The following is a 26,568-nucleotide window of genomic DNA, read 5'->3' as shown; positions in this document are numbered from 1 at the left end:
GGAGTGTGTGTGTGTGTGTGTGTGTGTGTGTGTGTGTGTGTGTGTGTGTGTGTGTGTGTGTGTGTGTGTGTGTGTGTGTGTGTGTGTGTGTGTGTGTGTGTCTTTCAGTAATGTAATGATTAACTTGCCCAAACTTTGGGGATGTATTAATGCAGGTCATGTTCTTTACACTTGGCTTCCGTTGGGAATAATAATGAGCAAGATCCTCACACTTTGTTCCATACAGTCAACACACACACACACACACACACACACACACACACACACACACACACACACACACACACACACACACACACAACAATTTTTGTATTCTGTCCAGTCACTACATGTCATTAACACACAAAAATAAACGTTCCACTTCCACTTTCGCTAATGTTCCTACCTTCGGGCCTTGTCTCTTTCGCTAATGTTCCTACCTTCAGGCCTTGTCTCTTTCGCTAATGTTCCTACCTTCGGGCCTTGTCTCTTTCGCTAATGTTCCTACCTTCGGACCTTGTCTCTTTCACTAATGTTCCTACCTTCAGGCCTTGTCTCTTTCGCTAATGTTCCTACCTTCGGGCCTTGTCTCTTTCGCTAATGTTCCTACCTCCGGGCCTTGTCTCTTTCGCTAATGTTCCTACCTTCGGGCCTTGTCTCTTTCGCTAATGTTCCTACCTTCAGGCCTTGTCTCTTTCGCTAATGTTCCTACCTTCGGGCCTTGTCTATTTCGCTAATGTTCCTACCTTCAGGCCTTGTCTCTTTCGCTAATGTTCCTACCTTCGGGCCTTGTCTCTTTCGCTAATGTTCCTACCTTCAGGCCTTGTCTCTTTCGCTAATGTTCCTACCTTCGGGCCTTGTCTCTTTCGCTAATGTTCCTACCTTCGGGCCCTGTCTCTTTCACTACATATATTTGCTGAGGGTCAAGCCCATTGAATAGAGCCATAAAAGACTAAACAACAGCTGCATAATCTTTCCACAGACACACACACACACACACACACACACACACACACACACACACACACACACACACACACACACACACCTGTAGAGTCATTGTCGTTGTAGAGGTCAAACAAGGGGCTGTAATATTATAGTGTTGTCCAGGCGATTGAAAGTTGTTTGATAAGTCATTAGGGATGTAATGTATCCCATATTCGACCTGATCTTTTACAGAACATTATGTGTAATTGCTTTGACGACATTCTGGGAAAGTATACAATACGTTTTCTTTCATGTGATCTTCAGGGTTGTGAGTGTGGGTTACATTACCTTGTTCCCAGCAAACTGACAACATTCCCAGGACATTAGTTAACGTTCCCATTAAGTTGTAGTTAGGGTTTGATCAAACATTAGGTTGATAACGCTCCAAAAACATTCAAATAATGTTTTTGATGTTTTTTTGATGTTTTTTTCTTCAGACAATGTTTTAAATTAAAAATCCTTGGAATGTTCAGAAGTTATTTACTAAAATGTTGTTAATAAAATGCAACAACCGCCACAAACCATTCCCCTAATTCAGAGGGTTAAATGCGGAAGACACATTTCAGTTGAATGCTGACTAGGTACCCCCCCTTTCCCCCAAGGTTCCTTTTTAAAAAAAAAAACTTTTATTTAACAAGGCAAGTCAATTAAGAACAAATTCTTATTTACAATGACGGCCAACCCCGGCCAAACCCTAACCTGTGCGCCGCCTTATGGGACTCCCAATCATGGCCGTTTGTGATACAGCCTGGAATCGAACCAGGGTCTGTTGTGACGCCTCTAGCACTGAGATACAGGGTAATAAAGGAAATTATATATATATATATATATATAAAAAATATATGTGTATATATATGTATGCCTTTATGTATGTATTTTTATATATATGTGAATGTATGTATGTGTAAGTACATATCTATATATAAGTGGCAGGTAGCCTAGTGGTTAGAGCGTTGGACTAGTAATCGAAAGGTTGCAAGATTGAATCCCCTGAACAGACGAGGTAAAAATCTGTCATTCTGCCCCTGAACAAGGCAGTTAACCCCACTGTTCCTAGGCCGTCATTGAAAATAATAATTTGTTCTTAACTGACTTGCCTAGTTAAATAAAGTTAAAAAATATGTGGGGCGTTGTAAGTGATGCAGACAATTACATTGATGGAAGCTTTAAAGCTGATCTACCCCTAAAAAACAATAAAACTAATTTTTAAAACAATATGACTGTAAGGTTTTAACTTTAGGATAACCTTCAGGGCCACAGATAGAACAACGAGCCAGACGTTTCACTGGATGGATAAATCAGAAGAATCCGGTTAGCATCCGGTTGGCATCCGGTTAGCATCCGGTTGGACCTCGCTACATATTCGTCGCCAGACCCACTGGCTCCAGGTCAGCTATAAGTCTCTGCTAGGTAAAGCTCCGCGTTATCTCAGCTCACTGGTCACCATAACAACACCCACCCGTAGCACGGCTCCAGCAGGTAAATCTCACTGGTCATCCCCAAAGCCAACTCCTCCTTTGGCCGCCTTTCCTTCCAGTTCTCTGCTGCCAATGACTGGAATGAATTTCAAAGATCACTGAAGTTGGAAACTTATATTTCCCTCACTAACTTTAAGCATCAGCTATCTGAGCAGCTTACCGATCACTGCAGCTGTACATAGCCCATCTGTAAATAGCCCACCCAACTACCTCATCCCCATATTGTTTTTATTTACTTTTTTTTGCTCTTTTGCACACTACATGCTCATCATCATCTGCTCATCTATCACTCCAGTGTTAATCTGCTAAATTGTAATTACTTTGCTACTATTGGCCTATTTATTGCCTTACCTCCTCACGCCATTTGCACACACTGTATATAGATTTTTATATTGTGTTACTGACTGCACGTTTGTTTATTCCATGTGTACCTCTGTGTTGTTGTTTGTGTCGCACTGCTTTGCTTTATCTTGGCCAGGTCGCAGTTGTAAATGAGAACTTGTTCTCAACTAGCCTACCTGCTTAAATAAAGGTGGAATAAATAAATACAATTTAAAAAAATTCCACTCACTACCAAATATGGTTATGAGAGGAAACCCTGTGGCCAGGAGTGGAAGAAGACGGGTGAATTTTGGCCGACATTCTGAAAATGTTTCTCATCATTTTAAACATTTGATCTCAATACTAAAATCTGTTCCTAACAGAGTAAGACTACATTTTGTAGACTTTACCCTTTGCCAGAGTTTAAATAAATTCTGTTGTTTAGAAGGAGTGCAAAGGGACAATTGAGTTATTGCACACGCCCACTTCACAGAGTAGGCGTTTCCTAACGCAAATATATACAAATACATGTTAGAAAGGGCCAATAGGATCTCGCTAGCTCGTGCTTGGCTCTGCCCACCTCTTTGCTTGTTCTTCCCCACGTTTATTAATTTGCTCCGATTGGAAATGACAGGTTGTGGTCTGTCCTTGGTTAGTTACACAAATCTTTGACAGGGTGTGGTGGGGGGGGGGGGGGGGTGCTGTTCAGTTTGCTTGATGTGATAATTTATGACCTGCAGCGATAATAGAGTGAGGGTGTGGATACTTCGTTACCTTGTTGTGTCTGTCTTCTCTGTTTCCCTCCATTCCTCTCTGGATGGAATCCCGGTGGATAGAAACCCTGGGAATGTTGGCCATGCAGGCAGCATTGCACTGTGGTCCGCCGTGACATGGATAGATTCCCGTGACGGAATATTCACCAACCTTCCGAAGAGAATGTTAGGAATACCTGACATGTCATTGAGGAGAGGTCAGAGACAGTGCTTATTGGTAACTATGACAGCAGTCTGGGAAAAAAAAGAGCATAACACAATAACAGAGATCTAGAGATCTAAACATCATGAAGGTAACTAGTTATAGAAGCACCCCGTATTAGAGTCCTAGAGATCACATCATTATAACAATACTGGAGGTAGATACTACGCCTCACAAGTCCTCAACTGGCAGCTTCATTAAATAGTACCTGCAACATATTAGTTGCAAAAGGGTTTTCTAATGATCAATTAGCCTTTTTAAAATGATAAACTTGGATTAGCTAACACAACGTGCCATTGGAACACAGGAGTGATGGTTGCTGATAATGGGCCTCTGTACGCCTATGTAGATATTCCATAAAAAATCAGCTGTTTCCAGCTACAATAGTTATTTACAACATTAACAATGTCTGCACTGTATTTCTGATCAATTTGATGTTATTTTAATGGACAAAAAAATGTGCTTTTCTTTCAAAAACAAGGACTGTTGTCTTTTGTGTCTGTTGTGTATTTTTATATTGTAGGAAAAGAGACCAAGGTCTCAATATGTCTTCTCTGTCATATTTTTATTTATTTAAATAAACATCATTTGTACAAATTAGCATAAAATAACTCACTAACAATAACTCTTGAACCTGTTACATGCTTTTTCCCCCATTGATAATTCCAATTTGGATGTTAGCACGTCGGGGGAACTGATCGGGTGTGTGTGTGTGTGTGTGTGTGTGTGTGTGTGTGTGTGTGTGTTATCCCCGTGCTGGCGTGACATCTCGTTAGTCAGAAGGTGTTTCACAGGTGATACTTAAGAGCAGCTGGCCCAGTGCTCCAGATGGTATGAGAGATCTTGATAACACTGTATTTTTTTTTTTAAAGTTGATAAAACCAAAACTTTGTCTTGTATCTCCCCAGGTTTTTAGTTTAGTCCACTTATTTTTCCTCCATATTATACATTGGTGTGGGTCTTTGTTTTTGTCTGTGTTGTCTGAGGTAAATTTGGGTGTCATTTGGATCCCACTTTCCTGTTGCTTAGCAACATTCAGTGGACCCCCCCCCCCCCCCGTGAGTGTCTTTCAGAACCTGATATTTTATTTTTGGGGAACGTAACAAACCGTTCAAGCTAGATACACCAAAACAACTTTCACATGCTCAGGCTATCCTAAAATTTAAATTCTTTACTTTTTAAAATCAACTAAATGATTTAGTTGATTTAATGTATGCCGTCCTTTTAGGGACAACGTGAGCGCCTGTTATCTATCTGGGCCAGGTCCAAACGTGATCTGGTACCGACAGAATCAGCACCTCCTGGTATAGTCCAAAAGAGAATGGAGGGAGGGAAGTAGTAGCGGTGTGACTGTGGGTAGTCATATATTCTCATAACTATTTCACCCAAGCAAGGTTTTACGTCATAGAATATTCATACATTAGCATGAAAAAAAAAGAACTCAACAACAGTAACTGTTCAACTGCAAATTCTTTTACTTTTTTAATCAAACTTTTAGCGTTTTGTGTGTTGAAATCCAGGTTTACCCATCCAGAGGTATGTACGTGTGTGTGTGAACTAATGATTATGTGAGTTAATGGTCACTCATTAACATGGTGTGTTTGTCTAATGAGCCATTTACTACAGGTCATTACCTCTGGACAATGTAATGAGGAGGAAGGGGTGTGTGTGTGTGTGTGTATATATATATATACGCTTGCGTGTACAGTAATCAACCGAATCGCCAAATAAAAGGCTAACCCGTGGCATAACTGGAGTTCCTGAATTATGCCATGTGTTGCCGAATCTTAGCTGTCAGTCAAAAGCCGCAAAAAGGGAAACTAAAGTGTAAGTTTATTCATTTATTCTGTGTGGTTAAGGGTTAGCGATAAGGTTAGGCTTCAGTTTATGATTTCATTCTGTGTGGTTAAGGTTTGGATTGAGACTTAAAACAAATAAAACAACAAGCAACCTTCTGAGCCTTGCGGCTTATAACCCCCCCCCCCCCACCATCCCACCATCCACCACCCCCACCACCATCCCCCACCATCCACCACCCCCACCACCACCACCATCCCCCCCCGCCATCACCACCATCCCCCCCCGCCATCACCACCATCCCCCCACCATCCACCACCCCCACCATCCCCCCGCCATCACCACCATCCCCCCACCATCCCCCCCCGCCATCACCACCATCCCCCCCACACCATCCCCCCCACCATCCCCCCACACCATCCCCCCCACACCATCCCCCCACCATCCACCACCCCCACCATCCCCCCCCACACCATCCCCCCACCATCCACCACCCCCACCATCCCCCCCCACCATCTACCACCCCCACCACCATCCACCACCACCCCCACCATCCACCACCCCCACCATCCCCTCCACCATCCACCACCCACCCCCCACCACCATCCACCCCCCCGCCATCACCACCATCCCCCCACCATCCCCCCCACACCATTCCCCCACCATCCCCCACCATCCACCACCCACCCCCCCACCATCCACCCCCACCACCATCCACACCCCCCCCACACCATCCCCCCCACCATCCCCCCCACACCATCCCCCCACCATCCACCACCCCCACCATCCCCCCCACCATCTACCACCCCCACCACCATCCACCACCACCCCCACCATCCACCACCCCCACCATCCCCTCCACCATCCACCACCCACCCCCCACCACCATCCACCCCCCCGCCATCACCACCATCCCCCACCATCCCCCCCACACCATTCCCCCACCATCCCCCCACCATCCACCACCCACCATCCACCCCCACCACCATCCACCACCACCATCCACCCCTCCCCACCATCCCCCCCACACCATCCACCACCCACCCCCCCCACCATCCCCCCACCCCACCATCCACCCCCCCCACCATCCACCCCCCACACCATCCACCACCCACCCACCCCCCCATCCACAACGCAAATAGCAAGTCTGTTAGAAGATAACAGGCGCTCACGTTGTCCCTAAAGGACGGCATAGCTTCCGCATTTGGGCCAGGTCCAAACGTGATCTGGTACCGACAGAATCAGCACCTCCTGGTATAGTCCAAAAGAGAATGGGGGGGGGGGGGGAAGTAGTAGTGGTGTGACTGTGTGTAGTGGTGACCAGATATAGAACATATCTAGACCCACATATATTCTCATAACTATTTCACCCAAGCAAGGTTTTACGTCTGCCATTTTTCTTGTGTACATTCCTGTTGTAGTGGAATGTGGAGAATATTTACTTACTCTGAAGTGTTGAGTTATGATTTCATCACATCAGACTTCTAGGATTTCATAACATAGCTGAAGTTTCAGACGGGGGACGGGGGGGGTCCAACCAGAGTTAAGCACACGGGAAAAACAGTAACATACTCTATCTTCTTTCCATTGAATACAAGCGTCAATAGTCAAGCTCCAACTACTCCAGGAATTTTCATCTTGATCTTCTAAGCCCCAACTTCTACAGAAACTCCAGAAATCACACCCTTGATTGATGCCCTGCAGACACCTCGCTCTCGCCTTGATTCTGGTGAGGCACAAGGCAGTCACCTCGCTCTCGCCTTGATTCTGGTGAGGCACAAGGCAGTCACCTCGCTCTCGCCTTGATTCTGGTGAGGCACAAGGCAGTCACCTCGCTCTCGCCTTGATTCTGGTGAGGCACAAGGCAGTCACCTCTCTCGCCTTGATTCTGGTGAGGCACAAGGCAGTCACCTCTCTCTCCTGGATTCTGGTGAGGCACAAGGCAGTCACCTCGCTCTCTCCTTGATTCTGGTGAGGCACAAGGCAGTCACCTCGCTCTCTCCTTGATTCTGGTGAGGCACAAGGCAGTCACCTCGCTCTTTCCTGGATTCTGGTGAGGCACAAGGCAGTCACCTCTCTGTCCTTGATTCTGGTGAGGCACAAGGCAGTCACCTCTCTCTCCTGGATTCTGGTGAGGCACAAGGCAGTCACCTCTCTCGCCTTGATTCTGGTGAGGCACCAAGGCAGTCACCTCTCTCTCCTGGATTCTGGTGAGGCACAAGGCAGTCACCTCGCTCTCGCCTTGATTCTGGTGAGGCACCAAGGCAGTCACCTCTCTCTCCTGGATTCTGGTGAGGCACCAAGGCAGTCACCTCTCTCTGTCCTTGATTCTGGTGAGGCACAAGGCAGTCACCTCGCTCTCTCCTTGATTCTGGTGAGGCACAAGGCAGTCACCTCGCTCTCTCCTTGATTCTGGTGAGGCACAAGGCAGTCACCTCTCTCTCCTGGATTCTGGTGAGGCACCAAGGCAGACACCTCGCTCTCTCCTGGATTCTGGTGAGGCACAAGGCAGTCACCTCTCTCTCCTTGATTCTGGTGAGGCACAAGGCAGTCACCTCGCTCTCTCCTTGATTCTGGTGAGGCACAAGGCAGTCACCTCGCTCTCGCCTTGATTCTGTAGCCGTCACTTTCTTCACCATCTTGGCAACATCAAAATGGATCTCCCAGGTACATCACAGCATTCCTACTACAAACTGTGAAGTAGATCAGTCGTGAGCAGTAGGCTTACTAGACACTGTTTAAACACTGATTCTAGCTCTCTTTAGCCATCCCTTAGTGACTGTAGTCCATCCAGTATTCTCATCACCGTGATCCTCATCTTTGCTAGCACCATCATATTAAAAACTCAGCATCCGCTTCCGCCATTCTCTCTAGCTCCGAAAAACAAAATACATTTTGTATGGATTTTAAAAAATAAATGTAAAAAACGCACGCTGCTCCCAAAATAAAACTCCCAAGTCACACAAGTGAAATATTTGGCTGCATTTGGTCACACTTCAGAGCCCTGGCTGTAGAAGTGTTTGTTTATGTTCAGAGCTAAAAGGACCAAGGATGAGATTCAGATGGCCTAAAGACACAACTAGAAAGAAGAGGACAAGTTTTATTAGAAATTTCATAAATAAGAAAAAAAAACTAATATTTGTATAATTTAAAATACTGCATATAAAGTTCAATATAGCCCAAAACTGGATCAAACCAAACAGGATAGTAAGCTATTCTAACACGAAGGAGACTGCCATGCAAAACTTACTCCTGACAAAAATACATTTTCAGTTTGAGACACACACACACACACACAGTAGAAATGCTGGAGTTGTCTTCAGTAGGCACAGCACGGAAGAAACGTGAGTGAAACATTTTCCTTTACAAAACAGTTTTAAAATGTTTTCCCATTGCGTGCCCTAAGTAACAGAATTACAGTATATTATATAACATAATGATTGAACATATGGCTGCTGTCAAACACACACATCACGCCATCTGCACCTCCTGGTACGTCTGCTGTTTCTGTTGCGGTGGACATCTATTTCTCTTGTACCTGGAACAGTAGGAACAGAAATTACACACACAGACACACAGACACACAGACACACAGACACACAGACACACAGACACACAGACACACAGACACACGAGGCTGGTGGGAGGAGCTATAGGAGGATGGGCTCATTGTAATGGCTGGAATAGAATCATTGGAACGGAATCAAACAGGTTCCATACATTTGATGTGTTTGATAACGTTCCATTTCAGCCATTACAATGAGCCATCCTCTAGCTCCTCCCACTAGCTTCCTCTGACACAGATGCATGCTCTCTCTCTCTCTCTCCCCTCCCCCCCCCTCCACTGTCTCTCACCATCGGCAGAAGAAGTAGAAGGCTCCAACGACGCCTATAAACAGAAGCCCCCCACATACCACCATCAGGATGACATGCTCTTCTTTCATTGGCTGAAACACCATCTCCAGGTGAGCACACCTGGGCCCGTAGTAACCCCTCTCACACCTGGAGAGAGAGGGACATGTCACACACACACACACACACACACCTGGAGAGAGAGGGACATGTCACACACACACACACCTGGGTCCGTAGTAACCCCTCTCACACCTGGAGAGAGAGGGACATGTCACACACACACACACACACACACACACACACACACCTGGAGAGAGAGGGACATGTCACACACACACACACCTGGGCCCGTAGTAACCCCTCTCACACCTGGAGAGAGAGGGACATGTCACACACACACACCTGGGCCCGTAGTAACCCCTCTCACACCTGGAGAGAGAGGGACATGTCACACACACACACACACACACACCTGGAGAGAGAGGGACATGTCACACACACACACCTGGGTCCGTAGTAACCCCTCTCACACCTGGAGAGAGAGGGACATGTCACACACACACCTGGAGAGAGAGGGACATGTCACACACACACACACACACACACCTGGAGAGAGAGGGACATGTCACACACACACACACACACCTGGAGAGAGAGGGACATGTCACACACACACACCTGGGCCCGTAGTAACCCCTCTCACACCTGGAGAGAGAGGGACATGTCACACACACACACACACACACACACACACCTGGAGAGAGAGGGACATGTCACACACACACACCTGGGTCCGTAGTAACCCCTCTCACACCTGGAGAGAGAGGGACATGTCACACACACACTCCATCCCATTACTGAGCACCCCCCACACACAATACAGAGCTGTATCACAAAACACACACCAGGTAAACTACACCTCTATGTGATAATAAATCAGACATTTATTTTTTTCTATCTTACTTGCAGTGGTGTTCGTTGAGATCCAACAATAGGAGACATTCTCCGTTGAGACAGTAGCTCTCCACACTGGAGTCACATTTCTGGCTCATCACCTTCTCCATGTGAGGACGGGACTGCTCCTGGTCTGGATAAAAACACCAACCAAAATCAGCCATAGATTTAGATCCTTCAAAATAATACTACTACTATGGTCAGTCAGTAGTGCCAGTCCTGGAAGAGTCTACCTGCTGTTGTTTCTGCCTCACAGTGGGAGGAAGCAGGGCTGGTTGGGGCTGGCTGTGTGGAGGAGAGGACATCTGTAGAATGTACATCAGGCCAGACCAACAACAGAGCTGTGTGAGAGACAGACAGAGAGAGAGAACAAACAAAATACCCTTTTAGCAAAGCAGTTATACCCTCCATCCTTCACATCACCCCACGGGCCATGGCTGTTATACCCTCCATCCTTCACATCACCCCACGGGCCATGGCTGTTATACCCTCCATCCTTCACATCACCCCACGGGCCGTGGCTGTTATACCCTCCATCCTTCACATCACCCCACGGGCCATGGCTGTTATACCCTCCATCCTTCACATCACCCCACGGGCCATGGCTGTTATACCCTCCATCCTTCACATCACCCCACGGGCCGTGGCTGTTGTCTGATCTCTACTTGATGAATGTCATCCTGAAACTCTTAATTAAAGGATTGAGTTAAATTCATGTTTTATTTTACCATGCAGGCCAATTAAAATAACTTATTATTTACAATGATGGCCTGGCAATGACCGTTACTGTGCCCAGCCTGTCATTCTATCCATATGACGGAGGAGAGAAGTTGATGTGAACGTGCCTGGCACATGGAGCTTGGCACTGCCAGTCTATGCCAAGCAGATGGGGTATTGTGTTGCCAAAAAGGACCCGGGCGTTAGCATGGATGCCAGTCTATTTCTGCCCTCTTGCCAACTCCTGATGAAATTGTCATGTTTAGCATGAGAAGATATGTAAACAGACTGGTACAGTAGCTACCCCGACATGGCTCTGTTTGTCAACACCACATTCCTGACACATGGCGTAATGTCTCCATCCCCAAGGCACCAGAAATGCAGGTTGGCATTTATTGGGATGACTCATGTAGTGAAGGCATCTCTGTAGATTGGCCACTAGAAGGCACTGCCAAAAAGTTACAATATCTGATTTTAAAAATCCAACCTTAACCACGTCGCCAACCCGGATGCCTAATCCTACATTTCTGATTTCATTCATTTTTACCATATGGTAGGGCATCCAATCAAAAAGGCATTTGATTGAAAACCCATCATCGGACAAAATGGTTAAGACATGTTAATTGTGTATGAACTCCTCTAAGAAAAATGGATTCAAATCATAATCCGTTGAACTCGTCATCTTTCTCAAATCCGGAAGACATAAAACAATAGATTTTGGAGACTTGACATGCAGTTCATCAACTACACTGAACAAAACAAATATATATATATATATATATATATATATATATATATAAATAAAACGCAACATGTAAAGTGTTGGTTCCATGTTTCATGAGCTGAAATAAAAATTCCCAGAAATGTTCCATATGCAGAAAAAGTGTAATCTCTCAGATTTTGTGCACAATTTTTGGGGGGTTTCTACATCTGTTAGTGAGCATCCAAAAACCTGACAGGTGTGGCATATCAAGAAGCTGATTAAACTGCATGATCATTACATAGGTGCACCTTGTGCTGGGGACAATAAAAGGCCACTAAAATGTGTAGTTTTGTCACACAACACAATGCCACATGTGTCAAGTTTTGAGGAAGCGTGCAATTGACATGCTGACTGCAGGAATGTACAGCGGAGATGTTGCCAGAGAATTGAATGTTCACTTCTCTACCATAAGCCGTCTCCAACCTCATTTTAGAGAATTTGGCAATACGTCCAACCGGCCTCAACCGCGTGTACGGCGTTGTGTGGGCGAACGGTTGATTGATGTGCCCCATGGTGGAGGTGGGGTTATGGTATAGGGCAGGCATCAGTTACAGACAACGAACACAGTTGCATTTTAGCAATGCCAATTTTACTGCACAGAGACACTGAGCTCCTGAGGTCCATTGTCGTGCCATTCATCCACCACCTCATGTTTCAGCATAATAATGCACGGCCCCATGTCGCAAAGGATCTGTACACATTTCCTGGAAGCTGAAAATGTCCCAGTTCTTCCATGGCCTGCACACTCACCAAAAATCATGGGTTGGGATGCTCTGGATCGACAGCGGGTTTCCAGTTCGCGCCAAAAATCCAGCAACTTCGCACAGCCATTGAAGAGGAGTGGGACACCATCCCATAATCAACAGCCTGATCAACTCTATGCAAAGGGAAATGTGTCGCGCTGATTTTTAGAAGGTGTCTGTGACCAACAGATTCATATCTGTATTCCCAGTCATGTGAAATCCATAGATTAGGGACTAATGAATTTATTTCAATTGACTGATTTCCTTATGATCTGTAACTCAGTAAAATCTTTATATTTTTTTGTTCAGTGTATTACAGAGCTCGGTGCTTATTATGGGATGTATTAGTAGGACTTCGTAACCTATTACATGAAGAATCATATTTTGTCTCAGTAAAATGTATTAGGAAGTGAAATTGCAACAGCAAAGCACATTTTTCACCCACTCCGGGCAGACACCCAGGGCTGTCCAACCCTCTTCCTGTAGATCTGTGGGTTCTCAGTCCAACCCTTATGTAACACACCCGTTTCTACTAATTAGCTGCTCAACAAGACCTTATCTGCTAAATTAGGGTTGGACTGAAAACCTACAGGGCGGTAAATCTCCAGGAAGAGGGTTGGCCAGCCCTGCCCTAGATATACAGTACCAGTCCAAAGTTGGACACACCTACTCATACAAGGGTTTCAAATTTGAGATTCTTCAAAGTAGCCACCCTTTGCCTTGACAGCTTTGCACACTCTTGGCATTCTCTCAACCAGCTTCATGAAGTATTCACATGGAATGCATTTCAATTAACAGATGTGCCTTGTTAAAAAGATAATTTGTGGAATTTCTTTCCTTCTTAATGCGTTCGAGCCAATCAGTTGTGTTTTGACAAGGTAGGGGTGGTGTACAGAAGACAGACCTATTTGGTAAAAGATCAAGTCCATATTATGGCAAGAACAGGTCAAATAAGCAAAGAGAAATGACAGTTCATCATTACTTTAAGACATGAAGGCCAGTCAATGTGGAAAATGTAAAGAACTTTGAAAGTTTCTTCAAGTGCAGTCGCAAAAACCATCAAGCTCTATGATGAAACTGGCTCTCGTGAGGACCGCCACAGGAAAGGAAGACCCAGAGTTACCTCTGCTGCAGAGGATAAGTTCATTAGAGTTACCAGCCTCAGAAATTGCAGCCCAAATAAATGCTTCAGAGTTCAAGTAACAGACACATCTCAACATCAACTGTTCAGAAGAGACTGTGTGAATCAGACCATCATGGTCGAATTGCAGCAAAGAAACCACTACTAAAGGACACCAATAAGAAGAAGAGACTTGCTTGGGCCAGAAAACACGAGCAATGAACATTAGACAGGTGGAAATGTGTCCTTTGTTCTGAAGAGTCCAAATGTTTGGTTCCAACCGCTGTGTCTTTGTGAGACGCAGAGTAGGTGAACGGATGATCTCTGTATGTGTGGTTCCCTCCATGAAGCATGGAGGAGGAGGTGTGATGGTGCTTTTCTGGAGACACTGTCAGTGATTTATTTAGAATTCAGGGCACACTTAAACAGCATGGCTACCACAGCATTCTGCAGCGATACACCATCCCATCTGGTTTACGCTTAGTGGGACTATCATTCGTTTTTCAACAGGACAATGACCCCAAACACAGCTCCAGGCTGTGTAAGGGCTATTTGACCAAGAAGGAGAATTGGAGTGCTGTATCAGATGACCTGGCCTCCACAATGACCAGACCTCAACCCAATTGTGATGGTTTGGGATGAGTTGGACCGCAGAGTGAAGGAAAAGCAGCCAACACAGTGCTCAGCATATGTGGGAACTCCTTCAAGACTGTTGGAAAAGCATTCCAGGTTAAGCTGGTTGAGAGAATGCCAAGAGTGTGCAAAGTTGTCATCAAGGCAAAGGGTGGCTACTTTGAATAATCTAAAATATATTTTGATTTGTTTAACAGTTTACTACGTGATTCCATAGTTTTGATATGTTCACTATTATTCTACAATGTAGAAAATAGTAAAAATAAAGAAAAACCCTTGAATGAGTAGGTGTTCTAAAACTTTTGACTGGTACTGTAGACAATTTTGACTTTGCAGCTGGCCCATCTAGCGGAAAACGCTCAGTTCTGCCTCCAGGGAAAGACTCATGACTATAAAGGTCAGCCTGCAACAATAGAATAGAATAGAATAGAATAGAATAGAATATGCCTTCGTCAGACAGCCAGACAGACTGTGAGAAAGTATTGTAACCAGGTAACAAAATACAGTACCATAGTAGCCAAAACAAATCGACAGGTAAATATTTCTCTGCTCTCCCTGTGACCATGGCAACCAACATATTTTTTAAACAGCTGAGTTGGTGAGGCCAATAAAAAACAGAGGCATTATGATAATACCCACTTGTCACACAATGGTTGAATCAACGTTGTTTCCACATCGTTTAAATGAGGTTGAAGCAACGTGGAATAGATACTGATTTGACGTAGGTGCCCGGTGGGTAGGTTGTTATGAGCAGAGAACACCGGAAGAAATATAAAACTTTTTTTTTTTAAATCACAGAATTATTGCAATGTTTGTTTATGTGTAAATGAATCCCATAAGGGATGGGTTGCCAACATGCGATTTTGACAAGAAAATTTAATTTATTCATTCATTCAAATGTCATTAATTTATAACATCAGGTAGATGGGTTAAATGGAATGAGCATGTTTAATGTAACAGTGTGGACGCACAACAAGCCTTGTTGTATGTATCGTTTATGTAGCCAGTCCATCCCCACAGTTCCATTTGAGACAGGAATGTCTCAGAGAAGTCCTAGGTATGAGGAAGCACACTTCTACAGTACACCATGCTCTGAGACGTGATGTAGTCCCCTATGGCGTCTACCAGTCTATACAGCCATGTCGCAAAGCAATGGATTAGTATACATCACTGCATTCTTACAAGATTAGGGTGTTAGGCTATTTCACTTTTCACACCTTCAAAAAAAAATAGTTTTTTTTATTTCTCTATATCTATTCTTTTCTAGAAACAACTCGTTTAAAAAGTGCGCAGTCAGGGGACATACAATCCCATAGGTTGAAGCTATTCGTTTTCTGACGCGCCTCTCGTACTTTTACACAGTTGCGTTATACTCGTCCATTTACCTGAGACTAAATGTAACTTTTAAAAAATACAACTTTAAGCCATTAACTCACCGAGAAATGAGAGCAGGATGGCCGGTTGTGGGTTCCTCATTGCTGTTTTAGCGGTCAGAGATGGAGAGAGACCGTCGCAGAGAGGATGGGCCGCTTTTAAGTGGGTCATGCAGGAAACCCAATCTGCGGGTAGACAGGTATGCACCTATCGTGGTGGACTACGGGCATTTCCGACCTGTCAAATACATCTATTACCACGGGCTCAAAACCAGACAAGTAACCACATTAGTCCTCTGCTGTTCCGGATAAAAAGACACTGTAAACAATCAGGTTTGGTTTAATACAGCCACCATGGACAACCTGCTTTGCTTTTATTCATATATCCTTTACAAAAAAGCTTTTATTGGCCTAGACCTCCAGTATCATTTACGGTAAAGAGGCCAGTAAACTAGATCAAACGCTCTTAATGTCAAACCTGCCATTCAAAGGTCCTTTTCATTTACAAAGAAATGTCGAATACGGATTATTGTGGTATGTTGATTACAAGGTTTGGTCTGGGAATCAGGTGTTAGGATAGGAGATGTAGAATCTTTATTGTCCATTTGGTGAGATCATAGTTTTTATATATCCCCCCTGTCATTTTGAATCGTGAATAGCTAGCTCCCTGTGTGTTTATGCTAGAGATTTACCCTTTATTGTACTGGATGCCATTCAATCCACTCTTTCAGACGTTATAACGTTTGCACCTTTTCCATAACATGGGGCTTGTGAAAGAATACTTTTTCTACACATGAGAGGATCCGGACAACAAATCGTCTGTAAAAACCGTGTGAGTTACAAACGAATATTTCACCAATATCGTAAAGGTGAGACTCACAAGCGCGACAGTCGGTTGTTTGGCTCTATGACATCCACACGATTTACGGCAGTCGTCTGAACGCTTTGTAGCACAAATCCTCATTTAGAAGAGGTCCTTTCACAAAATCAACTGTCCAGATCAAACCTTGGGAGCTACAAACTAATATGTCACCCATAATAAAAGGGGATACTCTCACGAACATGACGGTGTTCGATTATCTGCTCTACACCGCAAACAAGCTTCAGGGGAGTTTATCTGAATTTAACCCAGGACCCGGATGTCCAAATTGCAAAAAAGTGAATAGGGGGTAAAATGAGCCCAAAATAACGTGACAAAACATGGGTATTTTATCACCTGAATTTTCTTATATCTCTCAGATAAGGGACAGACACTTCAAAATCTTGTTCCTTATGATTTATTTTTTGACTGTTTTGCCTTTTCTGAATGTGTTATTCAATGTGTTTCTATGGGCTATAGCAGTAAAGGCCAAATTAAATGTTTCGTCCCCCCCTAAAAGTATATATTTTTTTTTTATACCCAGAAAGGGACTAAAATTCTAAATGCTAAATCATACATTTAATGACCATCTTAAAACAATTACATATGTTAGCTTAGTAGTTATTGTTATCTAAGGGCTTAGACCTACAGGGGTTTAAAAGTATTTTGATTGAAATCTCTATAGACTACTGTTTAACATCCAACTGCCCCAAAGCCTTTGATTTTGGATGAGTCCCAAATGGCAGTGTGTGTGTGTTTGTGTGTGTGTGTGTGTGTGACATTGTAAGCTCGCCAAATTCATGAACTGTGTACCCTTCATTTTTCACTTAGTTTGCGACCAGAATAAGACGTCATAAAAATATATTGTATTGATGTCTTTTCAACCAGGTTTTGCACACTGAGACTGGTTCTTTGGCCATCCCAAAGAACCAGACAACCCTTTTTGGTTCCAAGTAGAACCCTTTTGAGATCCATGTGTAACCCACTGTGGAAAGGGTTCAACATGGAACAAAAGCGGGTTCTTCAAAGGGTTCTCCTATTTGGACAGCCAATTAACCTTTTTAGGTTCTAGATACTGTAGCACCTTTATTTTCGGAGAGTGTAAGATTAGGCAGTCATGGGAAGCTGACAAGCATGTCTCCTGGGGAATCGAGTCTCAGTGAGACCAGATGCAGAGATGAAACATTAATGATCATCAGCATGGCTAGTACAAACCTAGCTATTACAAAGCTGGCTATTAGGAATCAATACACATTGAAGATAAGAGTGTCAAACAGAACACAAAAAAACAAACATTCAAGGATCCCTGATGAATCAAACGTTTCACATCCATATTGGAGGGGTACACGTTTCAAGAATTATGCTTGCTTACAATGTCTCTCACACACACACACACACACACTCTCTCTCTCTCTCTCTCTCTCTCTCTCTCTCTCTCTCTCTCTCTCTCGCTCTCTCTCTCTCTCTCTCTCTCTCTCATCAAAATGTCAAAATGTTAGCTGGATAGCTACAACCAATGCCTACAACAGGTCACAATTAAAGCGTACCATGTCCATGGAGGATTAGCCAGAGTGATAATGTTAGCTAGCTAAAATTAGTCAGTTAGCTAACGTTAGCTAGCTAGCTAGCAAATCTTTTCTTGATGTTCTTCTCCCCAACAAACCACCACTTTACTTACAGAAAACAAGAATGCAGGAAAACAGGGACCACCACTTAGCAGTCAAATCTTTTAGAAGTTTTCTGTTAACACTTCCTTTTAATGGGTCCTTGTTACAGTGTAATTACACTGTAACAAGTATTATAGTTACAATATAATAACAATATGTAAATGATAGTAGTCGTGGTCTGTAATTACAGAAGTGTAACAATGAATGCTTGTTACCATGCTTGTTACAAATGGGCAGATTTCTACTAAATTTCACCAACTTATTTTTTTTTTCTCGCTTCTTCTCAGCTGCATTCAATTGATTTAACAACCTGTGGAAAAAAAAAAGGTTTGGATCTCTTGTGGATACACTGGTTGTTCTGATGTTCTGTGGGTTTTGTAAAGGTCTTCCTGAGACATTTCAGTCTCTCACTTTAGAGAACGGAAGGGAGTTGGGCTGCTGTCTTATAATTTACGATGGGCATGAGGTCATAACCACCCACAACCCCCCATCAATCCCTCTATACCTCTTCCCCCTCTCTGTAGAACTGTGATCCACTGTAACCTGATCCTCACAGGCCAGTCATGACAAAGAATAAGACGCTATTTCAAAGCATGTAATGTTTGCCTAAGTACATCCAAGTGGGACAATAAACACATTAGTACACAATAGAGTACATGTAATATTTGCACAAGTACAATGAAATTACTAGTTGTTACACAGGATGTATCTAGTTCAAATGAAGTGTCTCTTGAGAGGTGAAGTTACTTTGTCATTATAGTGTACCTACAAAAGTACATTTCAGAAGCTGACGATTAGATTGTCAGGATCTGTAAATGCCATCGACATCGTTTTTCAGAGTAGCCCAATTTGGTTGAAAACCATGGACATAGCAACCCTGCTTGCCTTCCTAAACATTGCTTCTTTAAATTATTTTTTTTTTTTAAACTTTGGTAAAGGGAGTCCACTCTCTAAATATTTTAGTTTTGAGAAAAGAAAAGTGTATTGAGATCAAATGGTTCATTGATGAGAACATCTTGAGAATGTTCCATCTCGCTCCAAACTCTTCCCCCTGCCAGCCACTGAGCTTCCCGTCCCCACCATATTCGGCGGGGAGAGGAAACTCCAACCAGATGCTTGACATTTATACTTCTGGTGAAACATCTGGGCCATTTGTTCTACAGTTCATTCGGAAAGTATTCAAACACCTTCACTTTTTCCATTACAGACTTATTCTGAAATTGATTAAATTAATCATTTTCCTCATCAGTCTACACACAATACAAAATAATGACAAAGCGAAGAAAAAAAACAGGTATTTAGACATTTTTGCAAATGTATTAAAAATTAAACTGCCTCTGATGGGAAAATGAGCATATGGTTTTTTTTTTTTATGCAGATTTTAGAATATTTGTTATGAAAATCTGTTGCCAAATGTATGGAAACGTAGCTATAGCCACCCTAAAGACTCTGGCAAGTTCTCTAGTCCAGTGTCACTGTGATTATGCCTGCACATCATGGTTCACCAGCAGCCCCAAACCTCCAAATAATAAGCGACCAGCCAAAACGAGCTGGTCAGAATTGTACTTAAACTCCCGTCTCACACTCATCTGGAGGTCCAGCATTTTAAGCAGCTAGGCTAGCTATCTGTAGAATAAATTAATCTTGGTCTGGTCCACAGAATTAGCATGGACTCAGCCCCCAGATATCTATCCAACTTTTTTTATATTTCTTACCAGAGCCAGAGACTCTAATATTCACAGTTTTTTAAATATGAGTCTATCTGGAAAGAACAGATGTGTATATACTGTATACCAGCGCTGTTGAGTAGAACACCACAGAAACTCCAAGCCATACCAACCATAACCACTTTAAAAAGAATGTAACAAGCTGACGACTGTGTGAACAGTAGAACTTGATTTTATCCAGCTCTGTAATGTATCTGTAATGTGTCTCTGTAATGTATCTCTGTAATGTATCTCTGTAATGTGTCTGTGTCTCTGGAATGTGTCTGTATCTCTGTAATGTGTCTCTGTAATATGTCTGTATCTCTGTAATGTGTCTCTGTAATGTGTCTCTGTAATGTGTCTGTATCTCTGTAATGTGTCTGTGTCTCTGTAATGTGTCTGTCTCTGTAATGTCTCTGTCTCTGTAATGTGTCTCTGTAATGTGTCTGTAATGTGTCTGTGTCTCTGTAATGTGTCTGTATCTCTGTAATGTGTCTCTGTAATGTGTCTGTATCTCTGTAATGTGTCTGTGTCTCTGTAATGTGTCTGTATCTCTGTAATGTGTCTGTATCTCTGTAATGTGTCTCTGTAATGTGTCTGTATCTCTGTAATGTGTCTCTGTAATGTGTCTGTATCTCTGTAATGTGTCTCTGTAATGTGTCTGTGTCTCTGTAATGTGTCTGTGTCTCTGTAATGTGTCTGTATCTCTGTAATGTATCTCTGTAATGTGTCTGTATCTCTGTAATGTATCTGTATCTCTGTAATGTGTCTCTGTAATGTGTCTGTATCTCTGTAATGTGTCTCTGTAATGTGTCTGTATCTCTGTAATGTGTCTCTGTAATGTGTCTGTATCTATATAATGTGTCTGTATCTCTGTAATGTGTCTGTATCTCTGTAATGTGTCTGTATCTCTGTAATGTGTCTGTATCTCTGTAATGTGTCTGTATCTCTGTAATGTGTCTGTCTCTGTAATGTGTCTGTATCTATATAATGTGTCTGTATCTCTGTAATGTGTCTGTCTCTGTAATGTGACTGTATCTCTGTAATGTGTCTGTATCTCTGTAATGTGTCTGTGTAATGTGTCTGTATCTCTGTAATGTGTCTCTGTAATGTGTCTGTATCTCTGTAATGTGTCTCTGTAATGTGTCTGTATCTCTGTAATGTGTCTGTGTCTCTGTAATGTGTCTGTATCTCTGTAATGTGTCTCTGTAATGTGTCTCTGTAATGTGTCTGTATCTCTGTAATGTGTCTCTGTAATGTGTCTGTATCTCTGTAATGTGTCTGTATCTCTGTAATGTCTCTGTAATGTGTCTGTATCTCTGTAATGTGTCTGTATCTCTGTAATGTGTCTGTATCTCTGTAATGTCTCTGTAATGTGTCTGTATCTATGTAATGTGTCTGTATCTCTGTAATGTGTCTGTATCTCTGTAATGTGTCTGTATCTCTGTAATGTGTCTGTATCTCTGTAATGTGTCTGTATCTATATAATGTGTCTGTATCTCTGTAATGTGTCTGTATCTCTGTAATGTGTCTGTATCTCTGTAATGTGTCTGTATCTCTGTAATGTGTCTGTAATGTGTCTGTATCTCTGTAATGTGTCTGTATCTCTGTAATGTGTCTGTATCTCTGTAATGTGTCTCTGTAATGTCTCTGTATCTATATAATGTGTCTGTATCTCTGTAATGTGTCTGTATCTCTGTAATGTCTCTGTAATGTGTCTGTATCTCTGTAATGTGTCTGTCTCTGTAATGTGTCTGTAATGTGTCTGTATCTATATAATGTGTCTGTAATGTGTCTGTATCTATATAATGTGTCTGTATCTCTGTAATGTGTCTGTATCTCTGTAATGTGTCTGTAATGTGTCTGTATCTCTGTAATGTATCTCTGTAATGTGTCTGTATCTATATAATGTATCTCTGTAATGTGTCTGTATCTATATAATGTGTCTGTATCTCTGTAATGTGTCTCTGTAATGTGTCTGTAACTCTGTAATGTGTCTGTATCTCTGTAATGTGTCTGTATCTCTGTAATGTATCTCTGTAATGTGTCTGTATCTCTGTAATGTGTCTTTAAAGTGTCTGTATCTCTGTAATGTGTCTGTAATAGTCTGTATCTCTGTAATGTGTCTGTAATGTGTCTGTATCTCTGTAATGTGTCTGTATCTGTAATGTGTCTGTATCTCTGTAATGTATCTCTGTAATGTGTCTGTATCTCTGTAATGTATCTCTGTAATGTGTCTGTATCTCTGTAATGTGTCTGTATCTCTATAATGTGTCTGTGTCTCTGTAATGTGTCTGTGTCTCTGTAATTTGTCTGTAATGTGTCTGTATCTCTGTAATGTGTCTGTATCTCTGTAATGTGTCTGTGTCTCTGTAATGTGTCTGTGTCTCTGTAATGTGTCTGTGTCTCTGTAATTTGTCTGTAATGTGTCTGTATCTCTGTAATGTGTCTGTATCTCTGTAATGTATCTCTGTAATGTGTCTATCTCTGTAATGTGTCTGTATCTCTGTAATGTGTCTGTGTCTCTGTAATGTGTCTGTGTCTATATAATGTGTCTGTATCTCTGTAATGTGTCTGTATCTCTGTAATGTGTCTGTATCTCTGTAATGTGTCTGTATCTCTGTAATGTGTCTGTCTCTGTAATGTGTCTGTATCTATATAATGTGTCTGTATCTCTGTAATGTGTCTGTCTCTGTAATGTGACTGTATCTCTGTAATGTGTCTGTATCTCTGTAATGTGTCTGTGTAATGTGTCTGTATCTCTGTAATGTGTCTCTGTAATGTGTCTGTATCTCTGTAATGTGTCTCTGTAATGTGTCTGTATCTCTGTAATGTGTCTGTGTCTCTGTAATGTGTCTGTATCTCTGTAATGTGTCTCTGTAATGTGTCTCTGTAATGTGTCTGTATCTCTGTAATGTGTCTCTGTAATGTGTCTGTATCTCTGTAATGTGTCTGTATCTCTGTAATGTGTCTGTATCTCTGTAATGTGTCTCTGTAATGTGTCTCTGTAATGTGTCTGTATCTATGTAATGTGTCTGTATCTCTGTAATGTGCCTGTATCTCTGTAATGTGTCTGTATCTCTGTAATGTGTCTGTATCTCTGTAATGTGTCTGTATCTCTGTAATGTGTCTGTATCTCTGTAATGTCTCTGTAATGTGTCTGTATCTCTGTAATGTGTCTGTATCTCTGTAATGTGTCTGTATCTCTGTAATGTGTCTGTATCTCTGTAATGTGTCTGTATCTCTGTAATGTGTCTGTATCTATATAAAGTGTCTGTATCTCTGTAATGTGTCTGTATCTCTGTAATGTGTCTGTATCTCTGTAATGTGTCTGTATCTCTGTAATGTGTCTGTGTCTGTAATGTGTCTGTATCTCTGTAATGTGTCTGTAATGTGTCTGTATCTCTGTAATGTGTCTGTAATGTCTCTGTATCTCTGTAATGTGTCTGTATCTCTGTAATGTGTCTGTATCTCTGTAATGTGTCTCTGTAATGTCTCTGTATCTATATAATGTGTCTGTATCTCTGTAATGTGTCTGTATCTCTGTAATGTGTCTGTCTCTGTAATGTGTCTGTATCTATATAATGTGTCTGTATCTCTGTAATGTGTCTGTCTCTGTAATGTGACTGTATCTCTGTAATGTGTCTGTATCTCTGTAATGTGTCTGTGTAATGTGTCTGTATCTCTGTAATGTGTCTCTGTAATGTGTCTGTATCTCTGTAATGTGTCTCTGTAATGTGTCTGTATCTCTGTAATGTGTCTGTGTCTCTGTAATGTGTCTGTATCTCTGTAATGTGTCTCTGTAATGTGTCTCTGTAATGTGTCTGTATCTCTGTAATGTGTCTCTGTAATGTGTCTGTATCTCTGTAATGTGTCTGTATCTCTGTAATGTGTCTGTATCTCTGTAATGTGTCTCTGTAATGTGTCTCTGTAATGTGTCTGTATCTATGTAATGTGTCTGTATCTCTGTAATGTGCCTGTATCTCTGTAATGTGTCTGTATCTCTGTAATGTGTCTGTATCTCTGTAATGTGTCTGTATCTCTGTAATGTGTCTGTATCTCTGTAATGTCTCTGTAATGTGTCTGTATCTCTGTAATGTGTCTGTATCTCTGTAATGTGTCTGTATCTCTGTAATGTGTCTGTATCTCTGTAATGTGTCTGTATCTCTGTAATGTGTCTGTATCTCTGTAATGTGTCTGTATCTATATAAAGTGTCTGTATCTCTGTAATGTGTCTGTATCTCTGTAATGTGTCTGTATCTCTGTAATGTGTCTGTGTCTGTAATGTGTCTGTATCTCTGTAATGTGTCTGTAATGTGTCTGTATCTCTGTAATGTGTCTGTAATGTCTCTGTATCTCTGTAATGTGTCTGTATCTCTGTAATGTGTCTGTATCTCTGTAATGTGTCTCTGTAATGTCTCTGTATCTATATAATGTGTCTGTATCTCTGTAATGTGTCTGTATCTCTGTAATGTCTCTGTAATGTGTCTGTATCTCTGTAATGTGTCTGTCTCTGTAATGTGTCTGTAATGTGTCTGTATCTATATAATGTCTCTGTAATGTGTCTGTAATGTGTCTGTATCTATATAATGTGTCTGTATCTCTGTAATGTGTCTGTATCTCTGTAATGTGTCTGTAATGTGTCTGTATCTCTGTAATGTATCTCTGTAATGTGTCTGTATCTATATAATGTATCTCTGTAATGTGTCTGTATCTATATAATGTGTCTGTATCTCTGTAATGTGTGTCTGTAACTCTGTAATGTGTCTGTATCTCTGTAATGTGTCTGTATCTCTGTAATGTATCTCTGTAATGTGTCTGTATCTCTGTAATGTGTCTTTAAAGTGTCTGTATCTCTGTAATGTGTCTGTAATAGTCTGTATCTCTGTAATGTGTCTGTAATGTGTCTGTATCTCTGTAATGTGTCTGTAATGTGTCTGTATCTCTGTAATGTGTCTGTATCTGTAATGTGTCTGTATCTCTGTAATGTATCTCTGTAATGTGTCTGTATCTCTGTAATGTATCTCTGTAATGTGTCTGTATCTCTGTAATGTGTCTGTATCTCTATAATGTGTCTGTGTCTCTGTAATGTGTCTGTGTCTCTGTAATGTGTCTGTGTCTCTGTAATTTGTCTGTAATGTGTCTGTATCTCTGTAATGTATCTCTGTAATGTGTCTGTATCTCTGTAATGTATCTCTGTAATGTGTCTGTGTCTCTGTAATGTGTCTGTGTCTCTGTAATGTGTCTGTATCTCTGTAATGTGTCTGTATCTCTGTAATGTGTCTGTATCTCTGTAATGTGTCTGTATCTCTGTAATGTGTCTCTGTAATGTGTCTGTATCTCTGTAATGTGTCTGTAATGTGTCTGTATCTCTGTAATGTATCTCTGTAATGTGTCTGTATCTATATAATGTATCTCTGTAATGTGTCTGTATCTATATAATGTGTCTGTATCTCTGTAATGTGTGTCTGTAACTCTGTAATGTGTCTGTATCTCTGTAATGTGTCTGTATCTCTGTAATGTATCTCTGTAATGTGTCTGTATCTCTGTAATGTGTCTGTATCTCTATAATGTGTCTGTGTCTCTGTAATGTGTCTGTGTCTCTGTAATGTGTCTGTGTCTCTGTAATTTGTCTGTAATGTGTCTGTATCTCTGTAATGTGTCTGTATCTCTGTAATGTATCTCTGTAATGTGTCTGTATCTCTGTAATGTGTCTGTATCTCTGTAATGTGTCTGTGTCTCTGTAATGTGTCTGTGTCTCTGTAATGTGTCTGTATCTCTGTAATGTGTCTGTATCTCTGTAATGTGTCTGTATCTCTGTAATGTGTCTGTATCTCTGTAATGTGTCTCTGTAATGTGTCTGTATCTCTGTAATGTCTCTGTTAAGTGTCTGTGTCTCTGTAATGTGTCTGTGTCTCTGTAATGTGTCTGTATCTCTGTAATGTATCTCTGTAATGTGTCTGTATCTCTGTAATGTGTCTCTGTAATGTGTCTGTATCTCTGTAATGTGTCTGTATCTCTGTAATGTGTCTGTGTCTTTGTAATGTGTCTGTAATGTGTCTGTATCTCTGTAATGTGTCTGTATCTCTGTAATGTGTCTCTGTAATGTGTCTGTGTCTCTGTAATGTGTCTGTATCTCTGTAATGTGTCTGTATCTCTGTAATGTGTCTCTGTAATGTGTCTGTATCTCTGTAATGTGTCTGTATCTCTGTAATGTGTCTGTATCTCTGTAATGTGTCTCTGTAATGTGTCTGTGTCTCTGTAATGTGTCTGTATCTCTGTAATGTGTCTGTATCTCTGTAATGTGTCTGTATCTCTGTAATGTGTCTGTATCTCTGTAATGTATCTCTGTAATGTGTCTGTATCTCTGTAATGTGTCTGTCTCTGTAATGTGTCTGTATCTCTGTAATGTGTCTGTATCTCTGTAATGTGTCTGTATCTCTGTAATGTCTCTGTAATGTCATTGTATATGTATTTATGTCCACAACTTTATCATGCGATCTCAGTCACTTGAAAAAATATTTGTTGTGTGTGTGTGTGTGTGTGTGTGTGTGTGTGTGTGTGTGTGTGTGTGTGTGTGTGTGTGTGTGTGTGTGTGTGTGTGTGTGTGTGTGTGTGTGTGTGTGTGTGTGTGTGTGTGT

The 26,568-nt window shown here is 42.0% G+C and overlaps 1 protein-coding gene across 3 annotated transcripts; it reads right to left on the bottom strand.

Moving 5' to 3' along the window:
• Nucleotides 1-8,617: 8,617 nt before the first annotated feature.
• Nucleotides 8,618-16,808, bottom strand: ereg (Proepiregulin). 3 transcript variants are annotated; one of them, XM_014172682.2, is made up of 6 exons: nucleotides 16,576-16,805; nucleotides 15,759-15,933; nucleotides 10,580-10,687; nucleotides 10,356-10,479; nucleotides 9,393-9,539; nucleotides 8,618-9,075 (listed from the first exon to the last, which is right to left on the bottom strand). In XM_014172682.2, the coding sequence occupies exons 2-6, from the start codon at nucleotides 15,865-15,867 to the stop codon at nucleotides 9,009-9,011; spliced, it is 555 nt and encodes a 184-aa protein (XP_014028157.1). In that variant the 5' UTR covers nucleotides 15,868-15,933; nucleotides 16,576-16,805; the 3' UTR covers nucleotides 8,618-9,008.
• Nucleotides 16,809-26,568: the final 9,760 nt, after the last annotated feature.

Source organism: Salmo salar, chromosome ssa24 (assembly GCF_905237065.1).
Source record: "Salmo salar chromosome ssa24, Ssal_v3.1, whole genome shotgun sequence".
Taxonomy (NCBI): Eukaryota; Metazoa; Chordata; class Actinopteri; order Salmoniformes; family Salmonidae; genus Salmo; species Salmo salar.
This window is presented reverse-complemented; position numbering and strand designations above follow the sequence as displayed.

Excerpts from the sequence above, each read along its gene's own strand:
- ereg (XM_045706579.1), bottom strand. The coding sequence starts at position 15,867 with ATGACCCACTTAAAAGCGGCCCATCCTCTCTGCGACGGTCTCTCTCCA. Across the intron at positions 10,688-15,758 it reads CATCCTGCTCTCATTTCTCG|CTCTGTTGTTGGTCTGGCCT; the intron begins GTGAGTTAATGG and ends TCTCTCACACAG. Across the intron at positions 9,076-9,392 it reads TTCTACTTCTTCTGCCGATG|GTACAAGAGAAATAGATGTC; the intron begins GTGAGAGACAGT and ends CTACTGTTCCAG.